The sequence below is a fragment of the Abramis brama genome (genome assembly GCF_963993115.1).
Source record: "Abramis brama genome assembly, chromosome: 5".
NCBI lineage: Eukaryota > Metazoa > Chordata > Actinopteri > Cypriniformes > Leuciscidae > Abramis > Abramis brama.
Genome location: NC_139967.1, coordinates 24,560,893 through 24,570,169, shown reverse-complemented (window position 1 = coordinate 24,570,169; position 9,277 = coordinate 24,560,893). Strand labels below are relative to the sequence as shown.

At 36.4% G+C, this 9,277-nt stretch overlaps 1 protein-coding gene and 1 long non-coding RNA gene across 2 annotated transcripts; one reads left to right on the top strand and one right to left on the bottom strand.

Annotated features, from left to right (window-relative positions):
• Positions 1-1,009: 1,009 nt before the first annotated feature.
• LOC311083010 lies at positions 1,010-3,803 on the top strand. The gene is made up of 4 exons (XR_014606186.1): positions 1,010-1,284; positions 1,496-1,554; positions 1,750-1,854; positions 1,973-3,803. It is a non-coding gene; the product is annotated as an uncharacterized lncRNA (long non-coding RNA).
• Positions 3,799-8,672, bottom strand: LOC311083009 (uncharacterized protein). Its single transcript, XM_084114256.1, has 3 exons — positions 7,921-8,672; positions 6,748-7,023; positions 3,799-6,586 (listed from the first exon to the last, which is right to left on the bottom strand). The coding sequence occupies exons 1-3, from the start codon at positions 8,480-8,482 to the stop codon at positions 6,237-6,239; spliced, it is 1,188 nt and encodes a 395-aa protein (XP_083970382.1). The 5' UTR covers positions 8,483-8,672; the 3' UTR covers positions 3,799-6,236.
• Positions 8,673-9,277: the final 605 nt, after the last annotated feature.

Genomic DNA, 9,277 nt, shown 5'->3' with positions numbered 1-9,277 from the left:
TGGCAACCCGGATCCCGAAACACTACTGACTTCGTGATTGGTAGATAGGTGGAGGGAGGCGCGTCAGGCCAAAAGACAAAATGACAACATCAACATCAGTTGAGGGCTGCAAGTCCACTTTTTAAATGACAATATCCTAGCCATACTACTGTTGTCAGTGATATAAGTATTTGAAATTAACATGATTTCTTAATGTCTAGTGACACATCAGGGCCATTTTATGATTAATTGAAATAGATTTCTTACATACAGCTCCTTTAACAGATTATTTATTATAAATTATACAACAAGTTAGTTAAAATATAGCCTTCCACAATAAATACAATAGAACTTGATAAATGATAGTAAAGGTGGTCATGAGAAGTTTAAAAAGCTTGCAGGAGGATGTTTTCCCCTCGTTTCATCAGTCTTTTTAGTGGCTATTTTTAGATCATGTTTGATTTTCTCCACAGCGTTTTACTATTCTCAATAGAATTAAAATGGGTTGTACATTTTATCAACGGCTCGCGCAAATCTTATCACACTTTTGAAGCGCGCTGGTGAACGCGGCATCGCGCGCCACTCATGCTCCGATTGCGCTAAGTATACAGTAATTAATAGCCTGATTTTATGTTTCGGTCATAGTACCAGCAACATGCGAGAAGTGCCGGCACGCAAGAAAAAGTGAGGGTATACAGCTTCAAATATAGAAGTGCCGGTACTGTGATACCGGTGCGTACCGACCCACTTCAAGCACTGATCGAGTGGGTGTTTGGAACCAGATCGCGATCTTTTAATGATTAATTATGCAATTTGTTTGTTCTGAACTCGTATCGCTTTTGTAGTCTATTGAGAGAATAACATATAGAAATCCCTTCAAAAATGTTTTAACAATATGAACTGGAACGCCGTCCCCCCTCGGAATTCACTCCCTGGACTCCGTCTCCCTCTCACAAACAGTTCACACAAACCAAATACAGATTTACATAATGGAATAGTATGGAATTTCTTATGGAGATATAACTATGACGTCATAACCCTTCATAGTAACCCCAGGACTTTCCAGAACTCAGCTGTGGGTTGTTCCTGTAAACAAATCATTCATTTCTACACAGAACGGATCGACAACACAGCATTGATATTTACAGTGAGAATTAACAACAAACAAAAATCTCACTCAAACAGATCAGATGAAACGAAGAACCAGGAAATACTGTGTGAAAAATGCAAATAAGGAAGAGCTGAGAAGTGCGAGACAAACAGTTATACGGAGGGTTGCAAGAAGAAAGACAACAATGGGAGCTGGTAATTGTTTTGTTTATTACTTTACCATTCAAAATGTATAACTGATTATGAACAAGTTTGTTTATAAATATATTTACAACCATCGAAAAAATACTTTCACTTTCACTTTGTCCTGAGAAAAGTACGATGCTTGTCAAAGCTTGTCAATCGTATAATTGCACATTTCAGATGTTGTAAAGCCCCCCAAAAATTGCCAATCACTGTTCTGTAGGAAATTCACAGGTGTACAATCAGACTGATGATCTTGGCCAGGAGGGAAATATTTTAAAGGTGAGAACACTTTATTGTTAAAGACAATTTGCTGTGAGCATGTTGCATTCGAATATAAATATCCTTAAAAGCAGTTTAAAAATGGTAGTTGATCAAAAAGATCGTAAAGCCTCATGCACACTATAGTGCTGGCAGTGCTACTGGTTAAATCACTAGATTACACTGATCAAATTAGTCATTTTATCTTCTGTCTAGTCTGTGAAGGAGCTTTCTCCTCCCTCTCAAACACTAATGGATAACCAATCGGTCAACACTTCTGCATCTCAAAAAGATGGAAAAAACCCAGATCCCACAAACACAGTGAGCACTGCATATTAACTTCATTTAATTGTCACTAACTACAGTCTGAATCAAGCCCATCAGTCTCAAGAAGTTGCAAATGTTTATTAATTAGCACCTATGTCTTACATTTTTCCAGTGCCCAGTTTATTTCTCTGCACTGAAACCTGCATGTATAAAAGGGTGTACTACAAGTGAACTGCTTCACTGTACTCAATGCCTGACCACTCAGCTCCTGTGTAGCTCCTGCCTCTACCCCTGCACTTCTGCTGCCTGCCCCAACAAGCTGTGCCCCCTCGTCTCCACACTGCTAACCTGCGAAGTGGTATCCGATCCAAAGAGTAAAGTGCTTGGTTGTCCCATGTTCAGAGCCTGTCCCAAGTGTCACAGTCTGATTATGCATGAACAAGGATGCAAGTTTGTGAAATGCTCATCATGCAAATACAGGTTCTGTTTCATCTGTTTACAAGATGATTGTATCAAGGATACAGCAAACTACTGGTCACTAACTTGCACAAAGCAGAGAGCAGAAAGACAGAGATTTTTTTCACCACAATCCTGAACAGAGATTCATCGCAGGGTTGGAAACTACTTTCTAAAATGCAAATCCAAGATTTGGCAGTTGCTATACACACTGAAAAAAATTTGGAGTAGGATTTACTTGAAAAAAGCTTGCTAAGTTTTTTCACTCAGAAAATGCTAGTAAATTTACAAAGTTTGCCAAGTAAAAACCTAAACATATTTATCAGTAGCTTTAATTAGAAATCTTTAAGTTACTTGGAATATGGAATTAAGTAAACTTTACTTAACCTAGTTAAGTGAAAGTAACAAAGAAAATAAGTAATTTTAACTTGGCTAGTAAAAGGTTGATTAATATCGATTTAGTTGAAATTTCCTTTGCATTACATTTTACTCAAACACTAATATTGAATTATACCAGTCATTTATAGTATGTGCTTTACTTAGATTATCTAAGTAATTTATACTTCATCATGCCAGATGTTAAGCCTCATGTGAATGCAAAGACCTCAATACTTGGTAGACAATACACAATGACGGTAACATTTGATGGATCATTTTTGTGTTTGAATGTGTCATTTTGAGCAGAAATTTTACTTGAAATGTCACAAAATGGCAAGTTACTAATCCTGACAACAAAAGCAATGATAAAACAGTGTAAATACAGCTGGAAAACAGTGAAAAATGAACCTCATTAATTATTCAAGGTCCAGTGCATGATGGGAACCCCAGTATCAGAAAAGTTGAGTAATTTTTACTTAATTTTATTGAGTTGATATTTACGCTTTCATTTCTACTCGCTTGAATTAAGTACTGATATGGAATTTACTTAGTTTTTTTAATTCTTGCCTGAACTAACTTTTTCATGTAAATTACATTGTTTTTTTTCAGTAGTATTTACTTCACCAAAAAATCATTTTTTACAGTGCAGAAGTGAACAATAAATTAATTAATTTCACAAACTGATTCAGACTACAAAATAAATATAATATAGCATTTACTATTTTCCCCTGTGCTTTGAACTTACATCTGACCTGGACTTTGGTTAGCAGGCATATCAACTCAAGTATGGAAATAATTACTTATGGTTCAAATTAGCACTGGTTAAAATTAGCAGACTCGTATCGTGTAAAATATTGTTATTAGTGAAACTGGCAGAACATTATATCTTACTAAGACTCTGTGCCACTCTACTTTTTTTATACTTAAAAGGCAATATTATCAGTTGAAATGACAGCTCATGGTACAATATAAAAAGATACATACAATATTTCATTTTAAGTATTTAAGATTTAAAAAGGCTTGGTATAATTTGTGCTGGTCAGACAAAGTACAGGAAAAAGTACAGAAAAAAAGTTAAGATGAAGTAGGGATGAAGTTCAGAGGAAGTCTGTGCATTGAATCATACAAAGTTCAATGATTATTCAATAAACCTTGCAATTGTTTTGTCATCACTTCGTCACCTGCTTTCTGCTATTTCACGCTTCAAGACGCTTTAGTTAATACAGTTTTGGGCACTGGACAAAATACAGATTTGTTAACTGGTTTTGGGTATCAGAAAAAAAACTGCTAACAGTTTTGGATACCAAACAAAATGGATGTCTGGCAAAATCTGGTAAAAAGACTGGATCCAATATTTCTGGAGTGAAGATTCAATCTAACTGTTCATATTAAAGACTTGCACAACAGAGTACTGCCCAGATTCAGGGTCCTATTGTCAGGCACTTTAAATCTAAGGGAAAGAAAGATATTTTTGATAGGTGTTAAGGTATAATGGTACAAATATTCATATGATGGATGCTTTCCATTCATAGCAGGGACCATCCTGTCAGGGATGAATGCAGGAATATTATCTTAAAGGGATAATTCACCTAAAAATAAAAATTCTGTGATTATTTACTCACTCTCATGTCATTCGAACAAATTAAATCTGTTCATCATATAAAGCGATCATGTCTCTTCACAAGACTTGAATTAAACGGCTTGATTCATTTGGATTCAATGTGACACCTTTATAACCGTTTTGGATCTTCTAAGGTTTGGTCACCTCACTCACCTGGAAGTTCAATGGAGGGACAGAAAAAGGTTTCATTGAAAATATCTTAATTTGTGCTTTGAATAGAGAGGCACCGATATGATTATAATTTTTTTGGGCCGATACAGATTGACAAACAACTATTGGCCGATTCCGATATTTGTCACTTGCTTATTTGAACTTTTGTCATTAAAACAGATTAGTGTTTTGATCATTTTAATTTAGCAGTTCAAAAATGCATGCATTAGTAAAATAATTTCTATTGAACATGGATTGGATCCATTTAACATTCAACATGCCAACATAAATACAACAGAACAAAGATGCATATGAAATAAACAGTGCTTTTCAGGTAGGTCTAACAGTAGTTTTTAGGTACAGAAATAAAGTAGGCCTAATCAAATGTAAAATATATTCTTCATTGTTTAAATTAAATATACATTAATCATTATTAAAGTCACAAAAGTTATTCAGGCAAGAATGGTGAGTGATTTCTTTGTCTTTTGTTGTTTGATTAACATTAAAACAAGCAGCAGGAATATTATACTAGTACACAGTCATTTTATTTCTCAAATGTTTATTTAAGATATAACCAACTATGTTTACAAGGATACTAGCCAAGATGGGCATTTTTATATAATTTTGTATGAATTAGAAGAAGTGAAAGATAACTCAATTCAGTATTTGCACATGGTTTATAACTTAAGATATGTGTGCACACAAAACTTCTCACAGAGTGAGTAGAATTGAGTTCTCTTTCGCATCTTCTTGCACATGAATGTTTAAAGGTCCCCTAATATGCAAAATTCACTTTTGCATGCTGTTTGGACATAAATGTGTGTTGGCAGTGTGTGTACACAACCAGCCAATAGTGATACAAATCCATTATTTTGTTTTTAAAGAAAATGCTCCCTCAACTCTACCGAAATTCGTTTATGTACTTGTGCACTTCTTATAACTTACTGTGTTTACTCAGCTCTTACGGTGATTTTCTGAAGTAAAACTGACGCTTCATCTTTTGTGTGATGTACAATAAACTTTATTAAACTCATCAGTATATGTTTGATCATCATTCGGACCTGGTCCGAAACAGCAGACTTGTAGGCTATTAATAATGGATACATACAAGCAGATGACAAATACGTTATAACTGTAATTAAACTACTAAACTATACCTGTTCCATCTCTATACAGCACTCTGACTCTGTAGGCATTATTGTTCGAATCCGGGTCGAAATAAACACCGTTTACTGAGAGTTTCTTATGTTATCATTATGATATGACATGAGATGAAATTGTCCTGAGACTGAGCAGGAGCTCGTGAAGCTCCGCCCCCTGGGCCGTCCAGCAGCAGCTTATTTGCATTTAAAGGGCACACGAAAACAGCGCGTTTTTCTGAGCCCCAAAAAATGACAATTTAAACATGCTGTAAAAAATGATCTGTTGGGTATTTTGAGCTAAAACTTCACATACACACTCTGGGGACATCAGAGACTTATTTTACATCTTGTGAAAAGGGGCATAATACGGGACCTTTAAAAACACGTGCAAAGGACAAACTTTCATGAAGATGCAGCACTGGTCTGATCGGGACAGTGACAGTTCCATCAACTGAACTGTCCTGAGCGTCGTTCACGCTGGCCACAGGCAGTCCTTATTTATCGAGTTATAAATTATAGTGTTATATAGTGCATCTCTAGTTTTGAAGATTAACCAAAGTCACCCCAGCATGTGTGAGTAAATGGTGACAGAATTTTCATTTTTAGGAGAACTATCCCTTTAATAACTTTGGACCCTATATTGGATCCATCACAAGACTAACATTAATAGTGAATTTACACAACTGTTGTCATGAACACTGATGAACCTTCAATCCACCATCATTTCGAAACTTTTTTCCACACTGACCGCAAACATAAGGTTTCTCTCCCGTATGAAGGCGGAAGTGGCGCTTGAGTGTCAATGCGTGCCGGAAGCGTGCGCTGCATATAGAGCAAGTGTATGGCCTCTCTCCTGTATGGATCCTCTGATGGATCTTGAGATGGTGCTTACGGTTGAAGTCTCGCCCACATAGGCTACAATGATAAGGGCTCCGGCCGGGGGGAAACGCATGGCACCCAGGACTCTTATAATGGTTGTTGTGGAGCTTTGGGAAGTGGTTTTGTTGGCCTGAGCTTGAGGACGACAGGAAATCTAGGTCTAGAGGCAGAGAAAAGGGAAAACTACATGTAAAAATCTTGCAATATGGCATATTACTGTGCTTAAATGGATCAGTCAGTTTATAATTGTACTCGGTGCAAATTAATATCACCCTACTAGCATGGCATATTATTTATATATAGTACAACAGTAGTACTAACCTAGGGGTTGGATGGTGGACTGAAAGTGCATATTTGATTGACAGCTCTCTGTGTGCAATGGCTCAGGTCTCCAGTCTTCCAATAGTCGAGACTGAGCCAGAGAAAGGCTGTCTGAGTTGGGCTCCTCCACCACAGAGAGGGACACTGGGATTGGATCATCATAACTCTCATCTTTCTCCACTTTTACAGCCACTTCAAGGGATGACCCCCCACTTGTAACTGTCCCAGCACATGTCTGGTCAGTTTTGGTCATATTGTGTTGATCATTCTTGATGTCTGAAAAGGGAGTAACTCATTAAGTTTCATCAATCCAGTCCAAACTATGCACAGTAGCAATAGATGTATACATTGCAAAAAATATACTGTTAAATTTACAGTAAAATCACAGTAAAACTACTGTGACACTGTTTCAGGTATTACAGAATGACATATTGGTGCCTATATAACAGTACATTTCATTAAGCAATATAACGTTAATAAACCAATTAGCTATCAAAATCGCTTTTTACCTTAAAATGTACTGTTAACAACCATGATAATACAGGTGGTACAATAGAAAGCCACATAACTGATCAGATCAGAGTTCATTGTAAGTGGCCTGTCCATAAAACATGGCCAATATTTGTCCAGGGTAAACTAAAATAATGCAATAAACATTAACCAAGCAACAGAAAGTACCCATAAAAAAACACCCTACTGTACATTACTAATATAAAAAATAATAAATACAACTAAATAAAACATAATCATAGGTGATTATTATATAATAATATAAATCACACAAAAATAATGTGAAAGTTAAACCATTTAAAAGTTATGGTAAGTATATGATAAGGTAACTTAGTAAAACCTGTGACTTGGTGAACTATGGTATTTTTGCAGCCCTTTCTGTAAGAATTGCATTTATTTATTTATTTTACAGTGTGTAGGCAAGTGTAACTTGAACACTGTCATGAGATGATACGGGTACCACTACTGAGACAGCAACATATGTCGTTATTATTATGGCTAATAACAACTCACATGGGGTAAAATGAAAAAGGAAAGAGTAAACATGAAGTCAAAATGGGCCAATAGTTTTAAAGGTGTGTTGCGCTATCATTAACAGTCGGTCATTTTAACTGATTTAAAACTTTAATTTATGCATTCGTCTTTAAACATCAAATAGCTTACCATTTGTGTCATCTAATCTATAGTGAGTTGATTCCTCAAGTGTATCCGAGTTTAAAGTCTGAGCGCACGCGCCTCCATTTTGGTTCCCACAGATTGATCCTCGCTGGAATATATTAGTTTCCTTGGATCCACATACCTCATAATCATGTTCCGAGTTCACAGTGGGCTCGGTTTGTTGTCCTACGTTAAGGGTATTTAACTGCCGACCCCAACGCTGAACCCTGCTGCAGCTGATTGGAGGCTTTGTCACCAAATGTTTGGTACTACCGATGGGAAAATCCTCGAGTCTCTGTGGCTGTTGATCCAGGCGACCACACACAGTTGACAGTTGCGTTTCAGCTGTTTGCAGCCTAAACTTGAGCGCACTGTTGTCCCGCAGAGCCTCTTGAATCTTGCCCTGCACATCTCTCAGCGCTCTGTCAAGCAGTCTGGTTATCTCCGCAACGGCGATCTCTACCGCAACACCGAGCGCGTTTTGAAGGGTCGCAGTCAGTTCATCTTGAAACGAGAACGATACCTCAGCGATCACTGCGGGGTTTGCAGGACCACCGTTTACCTCCATTTCCTTTCTCTTTTAAAATAACTTTTCGCCAATATTCTAATATCTTAAGAGTAGACGAAGAGCACCGCTCACCGTATAACCCTAAGGAGGCGAACGTTTATTAGCTGGCCAACCAAATCATTCCCTTCCTTCGTTGGGTGAATATAAAACAACTGAACATTTGTACTTAGTTTTAACGAGCCCATTTTAACTCTTCAAAAAACAAACTAACAGAATACATAAAAAAAACCCTCACATAATTCACTGTCGTCAACCCTGGTAAAATGTCAAATATAAAATAATTGAATAAAACTCCGGAATAAGACACAGTTGTCCTCGTTGTTTTTTAAAAGGTTTTTTTCTTCGTTTTTTCACATTTACCTTTTAAGACAGGGCTCATAGCAATATTCTAATGAACACTTACTAATGTGAAAAAGAAAACCAGAGTAATACTAAAATAGCAAATATTTTGACATTAGCCTATTTGACATTATGAATGTATAAACATTTTCACAAAGTCATGTGGAGGGTTTACATTTGTTCAATTTACATGTGTGAAACTGATATACAAAACAAAATTATCATGTTCACAAGGTCAAGAATCTGGGGATTAAATAGATTTAAAAAGAATGTTATTAATTTTCACTGAAAGCTATTTAAGTTGACGCATAATGTTATAGGTAAGAACACGAAACAATGCATTTAGGTGATTAGGCTATATATTGATAGCTATTTTTTAAATAAAAGTAATTTGTATTTTTTAAATTAGTTGAATTATAGCTAATCATCATAATCAACAACCGAGGGACCGGAGTC

Excerpts from the sequence above, each read along its gene's own strand:
- LOC311083009 (XM_084114256.1), bottom strand. The coding sequence starts at position 8,482 with ATGGAGGTAAACGGTGGTCCTGCAAACCCCGCAGTGATCGCTGAGGTA. Across the intron at positions 7,024-7,920 it reads TAGATTAGATGACACAAATG|ACATCAAGAATGATCAACAC; the intron begins GTAAGCTATTTG and ends CTCCCTTTTCAG. Across the intron at positions 6,587-6,747 it reads GTCCACCATCCAACCCCTAG|ACCTAGATTTCCTGTCGTCC; the intron begins GTTAGTACTACT and ends CTCTGCCTCTAG.